Here is an 18,869-nt window from a genome sequence, read left to right as displayed (position 1 = left end):
CCTTTCACACTCTGACTATCCCAGTTAATATTGGGGAAGTTGAAATCCGCTACTATTATTACCCTATTATTGCTACACTTCTCTGAGATTTGCCTACATATCTGTTCCTCTATCTCCCCGACTGTTTGGGGGCCTATAGTGCACTCCCAGCAAAGTGCTCACCCCCTTTTTGTTTTTAAGTTCTACCCATATGGCCTCATTAGAGGAACCTGCTAAGATATCATCCCTCCTTACAGCAGTAATTGACTCCTTGATTAATATTGCGACACCCCCTCCTCTTTTACACCCCCTCCTCTTTTACACCCCCTCTGTCTCGCCTGAAGATTCTATACCCCGGAATATTGAGCTGCCAGTCCTGCCCCTCCCTCAACTATGTCTCTGATAGCAACAATATCATACTCCCATGTGTTCATCAACACCTTCAATTCATCTGCCTTACTTGCAAGACTCCTTGCATTAAAATAAATGCCATCCAGTCTTGCCATACTCACTTGTGCCGTTACATATTTGCTCTGCCTTCCAGACTGATTTGTTTTTTCCTCTATATTTGGCTGTGCATCACCCCCTACTATAGCTCCACTCCGTATGCCATCCCCCTGCCAAGTTAGTTTAAACCCCCCCTCCTCCCGAACAGCACTAGCAAACCTCCCCGCAAGGATGTTGATCACGTTCCAGTTCAGGTGCAACCCGTCCAACTTGTAGTTGGCGGGTTAATCCCTCTCCCCTTTTTAAAATGGGGGTCTAACATTTGCAGTTCTCTGGCACCTCCGCAATTTCCACCCTTACTTCCCTCAGTAACCTCGTATGCATTCCACCCGCACCGGGTGACTTTTCTACTTTGAGCGGTGCCAACCTTTTAAGTATCTCGTGTTTATCTATTTTTGTCCTATCCAATTTATCTACCCCTCCTCCTTTACTGTGACATTTACAGCATCCTCTACTTTCGTGAAGACAGATGCAAAGTACTCATTTAGTACCTCAGCCATGCCCTCTGGCTCCACAAGATGATCTCCTTTTTCATTCCTAATCGGCCCCACCCTTACTTTGATGATCCTTTTACTATTTATATGTTTATAATAAAAGGCTCTCTTTGCCCCTTTAGTTCCTTTTTTAGTTCTCCTCTACTTTCTGTATTCAGCTTGGTTCTCTACTATATTATGAGCCTGACACTTAAGTGTCCTTTCTTTGTTTCATTTTAGGAAAGTAAGCAAGACAATGGGGGGGTTGGGGGGAAGAGAGAATAAATTAGGCGCCTGGTGTCCAAACTTCACAAGATCACACCTTAAAACACAACCTACCCCTCCTCTTGCCCCATATTAATCCACAACATCATATATCTGCTGAAGCCAAGTTCTGCAGATGTCTCACCATTCAGCACCTCCATTTCAGGTTCTTCTCCCTCTGGCCCCTTCTGCAACCTCTTTGCCTTCCGCCGTTTTTTGCAATAGAACATAAGACCTAGTACAATGATAATGTAAGCGACTGCAGCTCCAACAGAGAGGCCAATTGTCTGGATCATCTTATATGGAGTATGCTGGTTTGCATTTTCGTCAAGAACAGCCGGTTTATCTGCAGGAACCATTAAGTAACGTTAGTTTTTTTTTTGCAAAGCCCCGATTGACAATCAATGCAGGAGTATAAAGTGACGAGGGGAATTGTGTAAATCAGCAGTCATTACTCACCGACAACATAGAGAAAAGCATCTCGGTGCTGGATATTGCAGTTGTTGCCAGCGATACAGGTGTATTTCCCAGTATCCTCTGCACTGACATCATAGATTACCAGGGAACCATTTGCCACTTTCTGCACCCTGGGATAAAGTATTCAAAAACAAACCATTAGAAGAATCAGTTAAGGCTACTCAGTCAAAGGATTAATGTTTAAGGCAATATTCCAGATACCTGTCAACAGCACCAGCAGGTGTTTGTGCCAAACTGGGTACAGGACTGGTTTGTGCAGTTGAATATTTTGGAAGGCGTGTGAAGTTTGCAGACAGGTTGTGGGCAGGCCTAGTTCTAAGCTGCCAGATCACTGGGGAATGGCCAATGTTGCACTGTTGTTCACTACATTATATTGAAAGGGGAATAAAGTCTCAAAGTAACAAGGATATCTGTATCAGGTACAGAGCTCTGCAGGGAATACTACTCACAACGTTCCATCTTCACCATTACTTTTAAGAATGAGCCACATGAAAACTTTTATGAGTACCAAAGGCTCTCTTGGTAAATACACTACCAAGCATGAAACCGACTCCTACCGAAGGTTCCAGGTTTAGTTCATGGTCTGCGCTGAATTAACTGACGCTGGAGCAATGGTGGGAGCTAGGGAATGAGAAATTAACAGGATTCCTGTTCGTTATTAAATGACACCTGCTTAAAAAGCGTGTGTATATCTTTTGAGGACAGGATCAGATGCAACTGCAGTATCCCCTAGGCGGGCTAATGGTCCCTAGGTTTCCACATGAAGAAATTACCACTTTGGGTGAAGTACACACATCTACAGAACTATACCCCATCTTCAGGAGGAGAGAAAACTGGGTTAAAAAAAGAACACTTTCTCCTAGTGGTGGTAACATGTTGGAATGCGAATGAAAGGTCAGATCTGCAGCCACATTTCTACACAGAGTTTATTATTTTAGGGATACTGTCTGGAGCAGTGAAGCATGGATTCAGGTAGTTCACGGCTAAATTTAAACTGGAGTCTTAGTCCCCTCCTCACTGACCAGTGACTGAAGGTGATCGTCCCTGACAATTGCACTCCGTGTTGCTGTTGCCTGCCAGTAATCAGAGTGCCTCGTACCTCTGTGTGCCCTTGCTGGAGTCCAGGATCTTCTCCTTCACTTTCCAATGAATGTTCGGCTGGGGTTCCCCAGTGGCTTGACAGTTCAGCACCGCAATATATCCCTGGTACACCGTTGTGTTCTCGGGCTCCATCTTAAACTTCGGTAAAACTAGGGGAAAGGCACAGATAGGAAGTGTTGGTTTTGTGTGTGTGTGGTTTTTTTTTAATGAAAGATTATTCACTTTTTTAATGCATCAAAAGGAGATATTTCAGTACTAAAGGAATTAATCTGTTTTCTGGTTGTCCCTACTGCCAGCAGCAAGTACTCCCAGGTCTGGTAGAATCTAGGTTAGATACAGAGTAAGGCTCCCTTCCACTCTGTCCCAAAATGCCCAGATTCTGACCTGAGACCTCCCCGACCCCTGCCAGCATATGAGGAACAACAAAGAACTGGGTCGAGAGGACCCAAAACCAATTTTATATAGGACCATGAGAGCCTTTGATTTCAATCTGGAATGGAACGAAAGTGCGCCACCTAGTCGTCTTGTTGTTTAGATTAAAAATGTTATTTCCTTAGTTTGATTTTTAAAAGATTAAATAGAATTGCACAACTTTTTATAAATGTTACTGGATTTTAGCAATGCAAATTGTCAATGCGTTTAGATTTAACAAATCATCTGAGAAAAGTTGTTCAACCCTTCAAGGGCTGATTTGGAGGTTAACAACAAAACAACTTAGATTTACGTAAGAACATAAGAAATAAGAGCAGGAGTAGGCCATACGGCCCCTCGAGCCTGCTCAGTCATTCAATAAGATCATGGCTGATCATCGACCTCAACTCCACTTTCTCGCCCGATCTCCATATCCCTCGATTCCCCTAGAGTCCAAAAATCTATCTATCTCAGCCTTGAATATACTCAAAGACTCAACATTCACAGCCCTCTGGGGCAGAGAATTCCAAAGATTCACAACCCTCAGTGAAGAAATTCTTTCTCCGCTCAGTCTTAAATGGTCTACCCCTTATCCTGAGACTATGGGCCAGATTTTCATTGGGCTGGGAGGCGGGCTTTCAGGCGTGCTGGGGGCAAAAATCCCGAATTCGGGGGTCCCGACACCATCCCGCCCAAAACCCGCCTCCACGTAAGTTTCAAGGGAGGTGGGTACCCGCCCCGCACTGGGACCCACCGACCCGAGGCGGGAAGGGATTAGTGCCAATTAACTGCCTGTTAACAGGTAGTTAACAGGCAGTTTTTAGCCTAATCCCTATTTTGAGGGGTGTCGTATGGGATTCCCGACGGCTCCAAACCACGCCAGGTTAGAACAGGCGGGCCGTCGGGTTGAAGGACTTGGAGGGGGTCGCGATGTCGGTGTTCAGGTGAGTGATGGGTGCATGAGTGCAAAGGTAAGTGTGTTTGGTGTGTCTAAAGTGTGTAAAGAAGTTTTACTTACCTGTACTTACCTTAACAGCCTTTCTTCCTCTAGGCGTCGGGAGTCCATCACTCAGCTGGAACTGAAAGCTGAATGGCTGCGATCTGTCAAAAGTGACAGCCTTCAGCTTTCAGTGCCAGTTCTAACTGAGTCTGCGTAGAAGGACTCAGGTTAGAAGTCAGACTGTCAGTGTTTGACAGCTTCAAACAGCTGTGAAACACGGATATTTCATCTGTCAAAAACTCTTGACAGATGAAATTTCAGTCTGTGACGTCACCTGTTGCCGGGTGGCCCTTAATTGGCCTGCTGAGCCTGCTGGGCAGGCTCAACAAGGGAAAATCGCGTCGATTGGCCGGACGTCGATGGAGGCGGGACTAAAACCCGAAAGTTGTAGTCCCGCCTCCTTCCCGACAGCTTAATGAAAATTCAGCCCGATACCCCCTAGTTCGAGGCACTCCAGCCAGGGGAAGCAACCTCTCAGCATCTACCCTGTCAATCCCCTTCAGAATCGTGTATGTTTCAATGAGATCACCTCTCATTCTTCTAAACGCCAGAGAGTATAGGCCCATTCTACACAATCTCTCCTCATAGGACAACCCTCTCATCCCAGGAATCAATCCAGTGAACCTTTGTTGCACCGCCTCCAAGGCAAGTGTATCCTTCCTTAGGTAAGGAGACCAGAACTGTGCACTGTACTCCAGGTGTGGTCTCACCAAGGCCCTGTACAACTGTAGCAAGACTTCCTTACTCTTATACTCCAACCCCCTTGCAATAAAGGCCAACATGCCATTTGCCTTCCTTATTGCTTGCTGTACCTGCATGCTAGCTTTCTGTGTTTCTTGCATGAGGACACCCAAATCTCTCTGAACGCCAACATTTGAAAGTTTCTCACCATTTAAAAAATATTCTGTTTTTCTATTCTTCCTACCAAAGTGAATAACCTCACATTTCCCTGCATTATACTCCATCTGCCACCTTACTGCCCACTCACTTAGTCTATCTATATCCCTTTGCAGACTCTGTGTTCTCCTCACAGCTTACTGTCCCACCTAGCATTGTATCATCAGCAAACTTGGATACATTACACTCGGTTCCTTCATCTAGGTCATTAATATAGATTGTAAATAGCTGAGGCCCCAACACTGACCCTTGCGGCACCCCACTAGTTACAGCCTGCCAACCTGAAAAAAATCTGTTTATCCCTGCTCTCTGTTAACCAATCCTCTATCCATGCTACTGTACTATATTACCCCAAACCCCATGAGCCCTAATCTTATGCAATAACCTTTTATGTGGCACCTTATCGAATGCCTTTTGGAAATCCAAATACAGTATACTGCATCCACTGGTTCCCCTTGATCTACCCTGCTAGTTACATCCTCAAAAAACTCTCAATACATTTGTCAAACACGATTTTCCTTTCACAAAACCATGTTGACTCTGCCTAATCATGTTATGATTTTCTCAGTGACTTGATACTTAACAATGGATTCCAGCATTTTCCCAATGACTAATTTCAGGCTAACTGGCTTGTAGTTCCCCGTTTTTTTCTCTCCCTCCTTTCTTGAATAGCGGTGTTACATTTGCAACCTTCCAATCCGCTGGGACCATTTCAGAATCTAGGCAATTTTGGAAGATCAAAACCAACGCATCCACTCTTCAGCCACCTCCTTTAGAACCCTAGGATGTAGGCCGCCAGGTCCAGGGGATTTGTCGGCTTTTAGTTCCATTAGTTTCTCTAGTACTTTTTCTCTACTTATATTAATTACGTTAAATTCCTCACCCTCATTAGACCCTTGGTTCCCCACCATTTTTGGTATGCTTTTTGTGTCTTCTACTGTGAAGACAGATACAAAATATTTGTTTGATGTTTCTGCCATTTCCATATTCCCCATAATAATTTCTCCTGTCTCAGCCTCTAAGGGACCAACATTTACTTTTGCTACTCTTTTCCTTTTTACATACTTGTAGAAACTCTTACAATCTGCTTTTATATTGCTTGCTAGTTTTCACTCATTCTATTTTTTCCCCTTTTTATCAATTTTTTGGTTAACCTTTGCTGGTTTCTGAAACTCTCCCAATCCTCAGGCTTACTATTATTCTTTGCAACATGATAAGCTTCTTCTTTCAATCTAATGCTATCCTTAACTTCTTTAGTTAGCCACGGTTGGATCACTTTTCCTGTGGAGTTTTTGTTTCTCAATGGAATGTATTTTTGTTGAGAATTATGAAATATTTCTTTAAATGCTAGCCACTGCTTATCTACCACCATACCTTTTAATCTATTTTTCCAATCTACCTTAGCCAGCTGGCCCCTCATACCTATGTAATTGGCTTTATTTAAGTTTAAGACTCTAGTTTCGGACTTAGTCAAGTCACTCTCAAAATTAATGTAAAATTCTATCATATTATGATCATTCTGCCCCAGAGGATCCTTTACTATGAGATTGCTAATTAACCCTGTCTCATTACACAATACAAGATCTAAAATAGCCCGTTCCCTGGTTGGTTCCATGACATATTGTTCTAGGAAACTGTCCCGAATGCATTCCATGAACTCGTCCTCCAGACTACCTTTGCCAATTTGATTTGTCCAGTCGATATGAAGAAATAAAGTCCCTCAAGATTATTGCATTACTTTTGTTGCAAGCTCCTACTATTCCTTGATTAATATTCTGTCCAACAGTATAGCTACTGTTAGGGGACCTATATACTGCTCCTACCAGTGCTTTCTGCCCCTTGTTATTCCTTATCTCCAGCCATACTGATTCTACTTCCTGATCTTCCGAGCCAAGATCCTTTCTCGTTACTGTCCTTATGTCATCCTTTATTATCAGGGCTACTTCCCCTCCTTTTCCATTCTGCCTGTCTTTTTGAAATATCAAGTACCCTGGAACATTTAGTTCCCAACCTTGGCCACCTTGCAACCATGTCTCTGTAATGGCTATTAAATCAAACCCATTTATCTCTATTTGTGCCATTAGTTCGTCCATCTTGTTACGAATGCTTCGTGCATTCAGATAAAGAGCTTTTAATTATTTTTTTTTTACCATTATTCCCTGCTTTGACTTTATTCTCTGCTGCACTGCTACCATTAAACTCTGTCCCTTCCTGTCACACTCTGCTTATTTTTACCCAAATCGCTACACTGCTCTATTGCCTTGACCTTTCTCTTTCGATTTCTGAATTTCTCCTCACCTGACCTCTTCCCCCCATTTTTTTAGTTTAAAGCCCTATCTACAGCCCTAGTTATTCGATTTGCCAGAACGCTGGTCCCAGCCCGGTTTAAGTGGAGCCAATCTCGACGGAACAGCTCCCTCTTTCCTCGGTATAGCGTCTTTAACGTAGTAAAATGTCCCAAGGCGCTTCACAGGAGTATTATAAGAGAAATTTTTTTGACACTGAGCCACATAAGGAGAAATTAGGGCAGGTGACCAAAAGCTTGGTCAAAGAGGTAGGTTTTAAGGAGCGTCTTAAAGGAGGAAAGAGAGGTAGTGAGGCGGAGAGGTTTAGGCAGGGAATTCCAGAGCTTAGGGCCTAGGCAACAGAAGGCACGGCCACCAATGGTTAAGTGATTATAATCAGGGATGCTCAAGAGGGCAGAATTAGAAGAGAGCAGATACCTCGGGGGGGTTGTGGAGCTGGAGGAGATTACTGAGATAGGGAGGGGCGAGGCCATGGAGGGATTTGAAAACGAGGAGAATTTTGAAATCGAGGCGTTGCTTAACCAGGAGCCAATGTAGGTCAGCAAGCACAGGGGTGATGAGTGAACGGGACTTGGTGAGAGTTAGGACACGGGCAGCCACGTTTTGGTTAAGACTGCTTTACCACTGGTGGTCTGTGAAGATCACCCAAATAGGTAGACTGATTAAACAGGCTGACCGAAATGAGCAGGTGGTTGAAGTAGTGACAGAAACCATCTTACCTGCAACAATGAGGCGCACAGCTGCCCTGATTTTCCCTTGACTGTTTGATGCAATACATGCGTAGTGTCCAGCATCACTTTTGGTCACTTTGGTAAAATGCAATAATCCAGCTTCCTGCCTAATGTGAGGGGATATGCGACTTCCGTCTGTACGCACAGATATACCAGTTAGAGAATTTACAGAAGTTATTGCGAAGCCAAATGAAATACACAGCAAACAGGCATTGGAATAATCTAAAACTTCACCAAAAACAATGCCAGGAAAGGGAAGCAAATCATGACAACAAAGAAAAAGGCTCGACTGCTCACCAGGCGCATGAAGCGAGTCGCTGAGCCATCCACGGCGCACCGTGGCTGCAGTGTGTACCATCTACAAGATGCACTGCAACAACTCACCAAGGCTTCAACAGCACCTCCCAAACCGGCAACCTCTATGGACTGCAGCGGTTCAAGAAGGCAGCTCACCACCACCTTCTCAAGGGAAATTAGGGACGGGCAATAAATGCTGGCCTTGCCAGCGACGCCCACATCCCATGAATCAAATAAAAAAATCCCTGGTCTGTCCTATGTTAGCTGATATCAGCCAGTCAATGGTACAGGAACAATTGACCTGCATGCACCAGGACCCGGGGGGAAGAGAAACTTCAGCAGGATTTGTGTTCCCAGTGGTCAGCCTAGAATCCCTGCTAGAAGCAAGTGTGTATGGATCATCATTGACTGCAATTTCACCACACCCACACCCCCAGCTGACATTCACTGTTGAGCAAATGATCACTTGGCTGAGGTAACTGAGGGAAACATTCATCTGCGGAAGTGTAGACTAGAAAAGGATCATCGTATCCAAGAGAGGGGAGAAGTGAGAAAATTGGCAAGCAATTTTCCAATAAATGACTGAATTTCACATACATTTGTTTGAGTTAGTCCACTGTTTTCTGATGCAGTACTATTCAAAATCCATCAACACCGTAACAGAAACACATGCAGTATTAAGAACGACAATAGTCGCACCCTGCTGTTTCAGTGGGCAAAGGCTCCTAGTATGGTACTAAACCACACCAACCAAGAGACCTCCAGGCTTGATACTGGTTTGTGTTGGGTGAGCTGATATCAGCTGAGGCACCATTGTTTGGGAAGAGGTAAATGGATTCTGGCTCGTGATTGCTTTCCAATGTATCATGCATGAGTGAACACTAGTTGAGGACAGGTTCATTCTTGGCTAGGAGACCCTTCACAGGTGAAGAACCTGCTGACTCTTCCTCGCCAGGCGTACACATGAAGAAAGGCCAAATACACAAGGTACTGGATAGCATGGAGGTAAGGAGGAAATAATTTTTCAAAAAGCAAAACCATGGAATTGGCAGCATTTACTGAAATTCAATTTCAATACTGAATCGGCAAGCAATTTCTTTTAATTTTAAGAACAAAAATGGAAAAATTAAAGGCTTCTGCAGCGTTCATAAATCCCTCTCAGAGTTGGAAGTCCTTGTCCATTCGAGCTCACTACCCCAGACCAAGGGAACTGTGAAAGGAAAATAGCCGATCCTCTAGAGAAATCTATTTGTGTTCCAATTCTACTAATCTGAAACCCCAACTGCGCTATAGGGTTGGGGGTCAAGTTAATGCATCATTGTATGGAGAGAGCAAGCAGAGGCCAAGGTGACTCAGGGAAGGAAGAAAGCCGAAATGGAGGTGGACTGTGCGCAATCTTTGTACAGCTGCTAATAGCCAATTTCAGAATAATATTGACAGAGGTCCAAGGAGCAGGTAGTTTCCCTGTGGATGAAATGTGCCAAGGAAACACCAATGGGGATGGGGAGAAAATATTTGAGAGAATCCTATCCTTAAACACACAGGAAATCTTCCATACATATGGAATGTTGCTTAAATATAGGTCAGAGGGCAATTCCCAATTTTTTTGGCACTGTTGTACGGTTTTTCAATATTTGATAAGGTGACTAGTAAAGTTCTTGACAAGACTGAAAATAAGGTACAGATTTTATTGGAATTGCTGGATTTGCATTCTGCCCCAGTATTAAACACGTAAAGGAGTTCAGTGCTGAATAGTGTAAACTCTCACCGCTTTTGCTCCATTTGATGACTGGTTTGTCACGGCCAGTGGCAGAGCACTGGATTGTCATATCCTTATTCAGCTCCATACACTGCTGTTGCTGTGGAGGTGGTGTGAACTTCAGCTTCGCTGCAACACAAAATAGAAAGATGTGGCGGCTCAACGTGCGGCACTTTAGACAATACGAGATGGAAACAGTTTAGAGATTGTACACATTGTCCCCAAGGTGGTACAAGAAAAAGAAAAATGACATATCACAAGTTAGTATCCCACCCCACCCCACGCCAGCTTGGAGGGTAAAGTCTCTATCCTGTATAGAACTAAACCACATGGACCAGATTTGAGATCTCTGCCAAATTAGGTGATCATGCCCACAGTAGGGGTAGGGGAGCTGCAATTGACTTTAGTGTCCTTGGCTAAGAAAGGTAAAAGAAAGTGTCAGTTAGGGTTCCTGCTCATGATCTTTATCCAGTGAGCCCCGATGGGAACAGTTTGGGTGAATGTCAGGTGAGAATAGCATTGTGCTTGGTTGTGAAGCCTTCCACGATTGAATTGCCAACATTCATTGTTTAGGCTAGACATTTGGCTACCTGCACCCATGGAGTTTACGCCAGCAAGAGTCAGTGCCTTCAGGAAATTAGTGTGTGTGTGTGTGTGGGGGTGGGTCGGAATCCTACTAGTCACAAAGCCAATCGATTTTCAGGCCAAGGAAACTGAATGTTTTAACAATTGCTTCAAACTGTTTCACGAGCTGATCTTGGTTATGTTCTCTATTAGAAGTGCAAATAATGGTGGATCCAAGTGTGATTCTGAGAATATGTAAATACGAGAGCTGTTTCAGATTCTATCTGGCCATCACGACCAGACAGCTGTTATATCCAGCAATATGTTGTTTGGTTTATATTATATACTGTTTGCAGAACTGTTAATCACTTAGAAACCCCAAGCAACTTCGCATTGAAAGCAATCCCATCCCCTGACAATGGTAATGTGATACCACAGTAACTTTGTTCAGTTATTCTGCAGATTGAACTAACATTTTGCAGAGTTGTCAACATCAAGGAAATGAAACTGCCTGAAAGGGTGGTAGAGGCAGGAACCCAAATCACATTTAAAAAGTACTTGGATGTGCACTTGGGATGCTCTAACCTGCAGGGCTACAGACCAAGAGCTGGGAAGTGGGATTAGGCTGGATAGCTCTTTGTTGGTCGGCGCGGACACGATAGGCCGAAGTGGCCTCCTTCCGTGCTGTAACTTTCTATGATTCTACGATAGGAGTGAGACTTACAATCAAAAAGAGGCAGAACAAACCACACAAATAAAAATGGGTCTAAATTTTCAAACCAAAATAAGTGAATCTGACAAATGTCTGCATTTTACACTGTTCCAAAGTTCAGCTTTTCAATGGCAGAACATTGGCCTAGAAATTCAGTAAGGCGCTGCAAGCTTTGCGCCCAGTTACCGCCTAAAGAGGGCTTCTGCGCCAGTAGAGGAGGTTGCGCTGATATTGAGCTCGGCGGTAATGGCGGCGGTAGCCGGTAGCGCTGCGCCGGCACCGATGACGTCATCGGTGTGCGCAGTGCCCCGTTTCCGCCCCGACGCCCATATTCAGTTGCCGCCGCCTCCTCCGTGGCGGCCGCTACTAACATCCGGAGACCAGGGCCTTACTGCAGCCTTAGTGGGGCGCATAAAGGTGGAGGTGCGGCCGGCCGCTTTTTCGGCAGCCGCCTGCCCGCACCTCCTTCCCCGGCCTCCTCCACCCTCCCCCCCCCGCGGCATTGCCGGCTGCTTTCCGCAAACCCGACACTTCTCCGTGGTGCCGGGCTCATTTGCCGGCACAATCCAGCGGCGATCTCCCCGTTGCAGGCACCTCCACCTTAAGAGAAGGAGGAGGCCTGCAGTACCGCAGCCTGCCGCACCGCATCGGGTGGCGCAGCGGCACTTAGAGCGCTGAAATTCAGTTTCAGCGCCCCAAGCGGGGGCGGGCACACCCTGGAATAGCGGCCGGTTCCGACTTGGGGCGCAAAAAGTGAATATCGGACGGTCGCACATGGCTCCGCGCCCAGCGCTAACTTTTGGCCGTTAGCCAGCTGGCGGGGCCATAGTGAATTTCTAGGCCATTGAGTTTGAACATATTTATTCAGGAACACCATTGCTGCAATCTCAGTCTGTTATTGACTGCATATCTCAGGAGTAGTTTTGTGTCATGAACTTGCATCTATTGTGGGAGAGATTAAAACTGCCACAACCCCACTTCCTCTGCGCTCTCAAAAAGCAACCAGTGAGGAAGGCATTGATTTTTTCCCTGACCTGCAATTAATTCATGTTCTTGCAATTTGAAACTTTAAAAATGGCAACAAGAAAAAAGTAGAAATGTTGCCATTCTGTGTTAACATGGCAGCTAACTCAATAATTTATGTATAAACAATCAGCAGTTCAAAATAACAGTTGCAACTAAATTGGAAGATGTGTCGTGTTGTAATGTGGACCTGCCAAGTCCTGACAGAACAGCCCTTTTCATTCCTAATAGAACCTGGGATACCTGCCTCCCACAACAGGGTATCTACTCTCCATCTCTCTTCCCTTTTCATTAACCTGTTCTCTTTCTCTCTGGCTGAAACCACTTCAAAAGGTTCTCAACATTCCTCCCACCACCGCCCCCCCCCACCCCCAGAAGAGCAGCAAACCTATCAATATCCCAGGTGGTAGCATTAGGAATGCTGAGGTCATCAGTAGCACAAAAGCATCTATTTCCCCATAAAACTGTTGCCAACAGATCACCACAATAGATTGCTTATGTACACAAGATCCAGGATCATCAACCTGAAACGTTACCTCTGTTTCTCTCTTCACAGATGCTGCCTGGCCTGCTGAGTTTCTCCAGCATTTTCTGTTTTTAATCCAGGATCATAGGCTGTTGCACTGCACTGATGACTATTATTTATCTCAATATGGGGATCAAATAATGTATTTTAACAAGGGGGATAATTGAGATTCTGGCAAGTTTGGGCCAGTTGCATTCAAATCTCAAGATTGAATGGTGTGAGAACAGACAGGAATAGTCAGATGTCAGCTATGCCTTCCCCTGCAGCTTAAATGACGGCAAATCCTTTCCCCACTGCATTTATTTACTTTCACGTCTTAAGGTTGGCTTTGATTCATCAGGTATTTTTTTAAGTTGTTGGTCAGCTTTAGCTAGTTTTCTAGGTTGACCTTCACGAGGAAATACATTTCTTTTAGGCACAGTTTGCACAAGCAGTTTCTCCCTAATCGACACAATCGAAAAACACCCTACTGCTCCAGCCAGGCCACTGCAGTCCTTGCATTCAGGTCTTGGGTCGACCTTTAGGTACCGACCTCATCCATGGCTCTGCAGCAACCACAACAACAACTCCAGTAAGTGCAATGGGCAGTCGCAGCTATCCGTAACTTATAGTGCCTGCAGATGTCAGCCTTGGGTCAGTGGTAACACACTCACCTGTGAGTCAGAAGGTTGTAGGTTCAAGCCGCACTCCAGAGACTTGAATACATAATCAAGGCTGACACTTCAGTGGAGTACTGAGGGAGTGCTGCATTGTTGGAGGTGTCCTCTTATGGATGAGGTGTTAACCCGAGGCCCCATTTGCCCTCTCAAGTGGATGCAAAAGATCTCCTAGCACTATTTCGAAGAGCATGGGAATTCTCCCAGTATCCTGGTAAACATTTTTCCCTCAACCAACAACACTAAAATTAGATTTAAGTGGTCATTTATCTCATTGGTGTTTGTGGGGCTTTCCTGTGCACAAATTGGCTGTCATGTTTCCCTTCAACAGTGACGACACTTCGAAAGTGCTTCAATGACTGAAGTGCATTGGGATGTGTCTTCGTTCGATGTTGTACAGTTTTGGTCTCCATATTTAAAGGAAGGATATACTTGCATTGGAGGCAGTGCAGAGAAGGTTCACTAAGTTGATTCCTGGGATGAAGGGGTTGACATATGACGAAAGGTTGAGCAGGTTGGGCTTATACTCACTGGAGTTTAGAAGAATGAGAGGTGATCTTATTGAAACATATAAAATTCTGAGGGGGATTGACAGGGTGGATGCTGAGAGGACGTTTCCATTAGTGGGGGTATCTCGAACTAGAGGGCATAGTTTCAAAATAAGGGATCGCCCATTTAAGACGGAGATGAGGAGGAATTTCTTCTCAGAGGGTCGTGAATCTTTGGAATTCTCTACCCCAGAGAGCTGTGGAGGTGGAGTCATTGAATATATTCAAGGTGGAGATTGACAGGCATTTTAACTACAACGGAGTCAAGGGGTATGGGGAGAGAGCGGGAAAGTGGTGTTGAGGCCAAGATTGGATCAGCCATGATCTTACGGAATGGCGGAGCAGGCTCGAGGGGCTGATTGGTCCATTCCTGCTCCTGTTTCTTATGTTATCTTAGCAGGTACCTCCCTTGGCCTTCACTCTACCTTGCAGAATAGACTTTAGTATCTCTTCCCCAGGCCTCACTGCTTCATAGCTTAGGTCTTGCTGACTGTTCCAATCCCTAATCATGGTTGCTCCACAGATCCTTTCTGCCTGTAACTCCTTTTAGCGAAGGAAGTTCAAATACGAAGAAAAATATGTACACCCTACATAACTGTTAGGTAAGCTTCCGACCTGCAGTAGGCTGAATTGTTTGTGTGTCAGTGAATGGTCCATAGAGTTTTGAATAAGTCCCATGTAGGAAGAGAAAATTAGCTAAAATTAATTATCTCTACCACCATTGCTATGGGGTTCTTCAATTTTTGAAAGGTGTACAGAAGAACTTTCTTGATCAGTGTGTTTCCAGCCCAACAAAGAAGGAAGCAGTGCTGGATCTAGTTCTGGGGAATTAAGTGAAGTATGTTTCAGTGGGAGAACATTTAGGAAACAGTGATCACAATATGGAAAAGGACAAGGAACAATCAAATGTGAAAAATCTCAAATGGAGGAGGGGGTTGAATGTCAGTGACTTGAAAGGGATCTAGTCCAGGTGGACTGGAATCAAAGATTGGCAGGTAAAACAGTAAATGAGCAATGGGAGGCCTTCAAAGAGGAGATAGATCAGGTCCAGACCAGACACATTATCATAATGGGAAAATGAAGGGCATCCAAAGCTGGAGCTTACTGGATGACTATCAATATAGAAATTAAAATGAAAAGAAAAAGGAGCTTTACTATAAATGTCAAGTTCATAATTCAGTAGAGAATGAAGCTGAATTCAAAAAGTACAGAGGAGAACTGGAAAAGGAAGTAAGAGGGGCAAAGAGTACATCAGAATGGTTACAGCACAAAAGGAGGCCATTCGGCCCGTCGAGCCCGTGCCGGCTCTCTGCAAGAGCACTTCAGCTACTCCCACTCTCCTGCCCTTTCCATGTATCCCTGCAATATTTTTTCCTTCAGGTACTTATCCAATTCCCTTTTGAAAGCCACGATTGAATCTGCCTCCACCACCCTTTCAGGCAGTGCATTCCAGATCCTAACCACTCGCTGCGTAAAAAAGTTTTCCCTCATGTCGCCATTGGTTCTTTTGCCAATGACCTTAAATCTGTGTCCTCTGGTTCTCGACCCTTCTGCCAATGGGAACAGTTTCTCTCTATCTACTCTGTCGAGATCTATTGTGAACACCTCTATCAAATCCCCTCTCAACCTTCTCTGCTCTAAGGAGTACAGCCCCAGCTTCTCTAGTCTATCCATGTAACCGAAGTTCCTCATCCCTGGAACCATTCTCAAAAATCTTTTCTGCACCCTCTCCAAGGCCTTCACATCCTTCCTAAAGTGAGGTGCCCAGAATTGGACACAATACTCCAATTGAAGCCAAACCAGTGTTTTATAAAGGTTCATCATAACTTTCCTGCTTTTGTACTCTATGCCTCTATTTATCAAGCCCGGGATCCCATATGCTTTTTTAACCACTTTCTCAACCTGCCCCATCACCTTCAATGATTTGTGCATATATACCCCAGGTCTCTCTGTTCCTGCACCCCCTTTAGAATTGTACCCTTTAGTTTATATTGCCTCTCCTCGTTCACCCTACCAAAATGTATCACTTCGCACTTTTCTGCATTAAATTTCATCTGCCACGTGTCCACCCATTTCACCAGCCTGTCCATGTCTTCTTGAAGTCTATTACTGCCCTCCTCACTGTTCACTATGTTTCCAAGTTTTGTGTCTTCTGCAAATTTTGAAATTGTGCCCTGTACACCAAAGTCTAAGTCATTAATATACATCAAGAAAGGCAGTGGTCCTAGTAACGACCCCTGGGGAACACCACTGTCGACCTTCCTCCAGTCCGAAAAACAACCGTTCACCGCTGCTCTCTGTTTCCTGTCACTTAGCCAATTTCATGTCCATGCTGCCACTGTCCCTTTTATTCCATGGGCTTCAACTTTGCTGGCAAGCTTATTATGTGGCACTTTATCAAACGCCTTTTGGAAGTCCATGCACACCACATCAAAAAAACTCGATCAAGTTAGTTATACATGATTTGCCTTCAACAAATCCATGCTGGCTTTCCTTAATTAATCCATACTTGTCCAAGTGACTGTTAACTTTGTCCCTGATTATCGTTTCTAAAAGCTTCCCCACGACAGAGGTTAAACTGACCGGTCTGTAGTTGCTGGGTTTATCCTTACATCCTTTTTTGAACAAGGTTGTAACATTTGCAATTCTCCAGTCCTCTGGCACCACTCCTGTATCGAAGGAGGATTGGAAGATTATGGCCAGTAGCTCCGCAATTTCCACCTTAACTTCCCTCAGCATTCTAGGATGCACCCCATCCGGTCCTGGTGACTTATCTACTTTAAGTACGGCCAGCCTTTCTAGTCTCTCCTCTATCAATTTTTATCCCATCCAGTATCTCCACTACCTCCTCTTTCACTATGACTTTGGCAGCATCTTCTTCCTCAGTCAGACCATCTGCCTCCATGCATAGGTCTCCTTTTTGGTCCCTAATCAGCCCCATCCCTCCTCTTACTACCTGTTTATTATTTATATGCTTATAGAAGACTTTTGAATTCCCTTTTATGGTAGCTGCCAATCTATACACTCTCTTTGCCCCTCTTATTTTCTTTTCCACTTCCCCTCTGAACTTTCTATATTCAGCCTGATTCTCACTTGTATTCTCAACCGGACATCTGTCATATGAAGCATGGCTGAAATTGTATGAAAATATATTAGCGGGTAACACAAAAGTCTTTTATAAACATATAAATAGTAAAAGGATTGTTAAAGGGTAGGGCCGATTAGGGACCAAAAAGGATCTTCTTGTGGAGGCAGAGCGCATGGCTGAGGTACTAAATGAGTACTTTGCATCTGTCTTCACTAAAGAGGATGCTGTCAATGTCTCAGGAAAGGATGGGGTAGCAGAGAAATTTGACGGGATAAAAATAGATAAAGAGGGGGTACTTAAAAAGTTGGCATTGTTCAAAGTCGAAAAGGCACTCGGGTCCAGATGGGATGCATCTTAGGTTGCTAAGGGAAGCATGGTGGAAATTGGGGCGGCTCTGGCCACAATCTCCCAATCCACCGTAGATATGGGAGTGATGCCAGTGGACTGGAGGATTGTAAAAGTTAAACCCCCATTTTAAAAAGGGGAGAGGGATAAACCCGTCAACTACAGGTCAGCCAGCCTAATTTGGGACAAAATTAATTGGTATTTGGAAAAAGATGGGTTAATAAATGAAGGACAGTGTGGATTTGTTAAATGCAAATCGCATTTGACTAACTTGATTGAGTTCTTTGATGAAGTACTGCAGAGAGCAAAGCGGTTGATGTGTATATGGACTGAGAGTCAGCTGTGGCTCAGTTGGTAGCACACTTGCATCCAAGTCAAAAGATTGTGGGTTCAAGTCTCACTCTCGGGATTTGAGTACATAAAGCTAGGCTGACACTCCAGTGCAGTGCTGAGAGGGTGCTGCACTGTTGGAGGTGCCGTCTTTCGGATGAGACATAACAGATCCCATGGCACTATTTCGAAGAAGAGTAGGGGAGTTACCCCCAGTGTCCTGGCCAATATTTATCCCTCAACCAACATAACAAAAACAGATTATCTGGTCATTATCACATTGCTGTTTGTGGGACCTTGCTGTGCACAAATTGGCTGCCGCGTGTTCCACATTACAACAATGGCTATGCTCCAAAACTACTTCATTGTCTGTAAAGCGCTTTGAGGCGTCCGGTGGTCGTGAAAGGCGCAATATAAATGCAAGTCTTTCTTTCTTACAAAAGGCATTAGATAAAGTACCACAAAATAGACTTATTAGCAAAATTGAATCCCACGGGATTAAAGGGGCAATGACTGCGTGGATGCAAAATTAAACAGTGAGGAGAATAGTAACAGACTTCAGGAGGATATAGACAAACTGGGCAGACGCACGGCAGATGAAATTTAATGCAGAGAAGAGTGAAGTGATTCATTTTGGCAAGAAGAATGGGGAGAGGCAATATAAGCTAAATGGTACAATTTTAAAGGGGGTGCAGGAACAGGGGTGAAGGTGTCATGATAAGTTAAGAAGGCTGTTAAAAAGGTATACGGGATCCTTGGCTTTATAAATAGAGGCATGTACAAAAGCAAGGAAGTTATGTTGAACCTTCATAAAACACTGGTTGGGCCCCAGCTGGAGTATTGCGGCCAATTCTCGACACCATACCTTGAGAAGG

At 44.5% G+C, this 18,869-nt stretch overlaps 1 protein-coding gene across 2 annotated transcripts in view; it reads right to left on the bottom strand.

Moving 5' to 3' along the window:
- ptk7b (protein tyrosine kinase 7b) overlaps nucleotides 1-18,869 on the bottom strand; it is a 359,270-nt gene that overhangs the window by 45,248 nt on the left and 295,153 nt on the right. For both annotated transcript variants that reach the window (XM_085998043.1, XM_085998042.1), the window contains exons 10-14: nucleotides 10,212-10,331; nucleotides 8,135-8,281; nucleotides 2,800-2,950; nucleotides 1,683-1,810; nucleotides 1,369-1,569 (exon numbers count right to left, since the gene is read on the bottom strand). In XM_085998043.1, the coding sequence (XP_085854169.1) occupies nucleotides 1,369-1,569; nucleotides 1,683-1,810; nucleotides 2,800-2,950; nucleotides 8,135-8,281; nucleotides 10,212-10,331 (747 nt within the window). The remainder of the gene's footprint in view (nucleotides 1-1,368; nucleotides 1,570-1,682; nucleotides 1,811-2,799; nucleotides 2,951-8,134; nucleotides 8,282-10,211; nucleotides 10,332-18,869) is intronic.

Source organism: Somniosus microcephalus, chromosome 9 (assembly GCF_052327205.1).
Source record: "Somniosus microcephalus isolate GS21.2 chromosome 9, FLI_Smic_1.0, whole genome shotgun sequence".
In the NCBI taxonomy this organism is placed as follows: Eukaryota; Metazoa; Chordata; class Chondrichthyes; order Squaliformes; family Somniosidae; genus Somniosus; species Somniosus microcephalus.
This window is presented reverse-complemented; position numbering and strand designations above follow the sequence as displayed.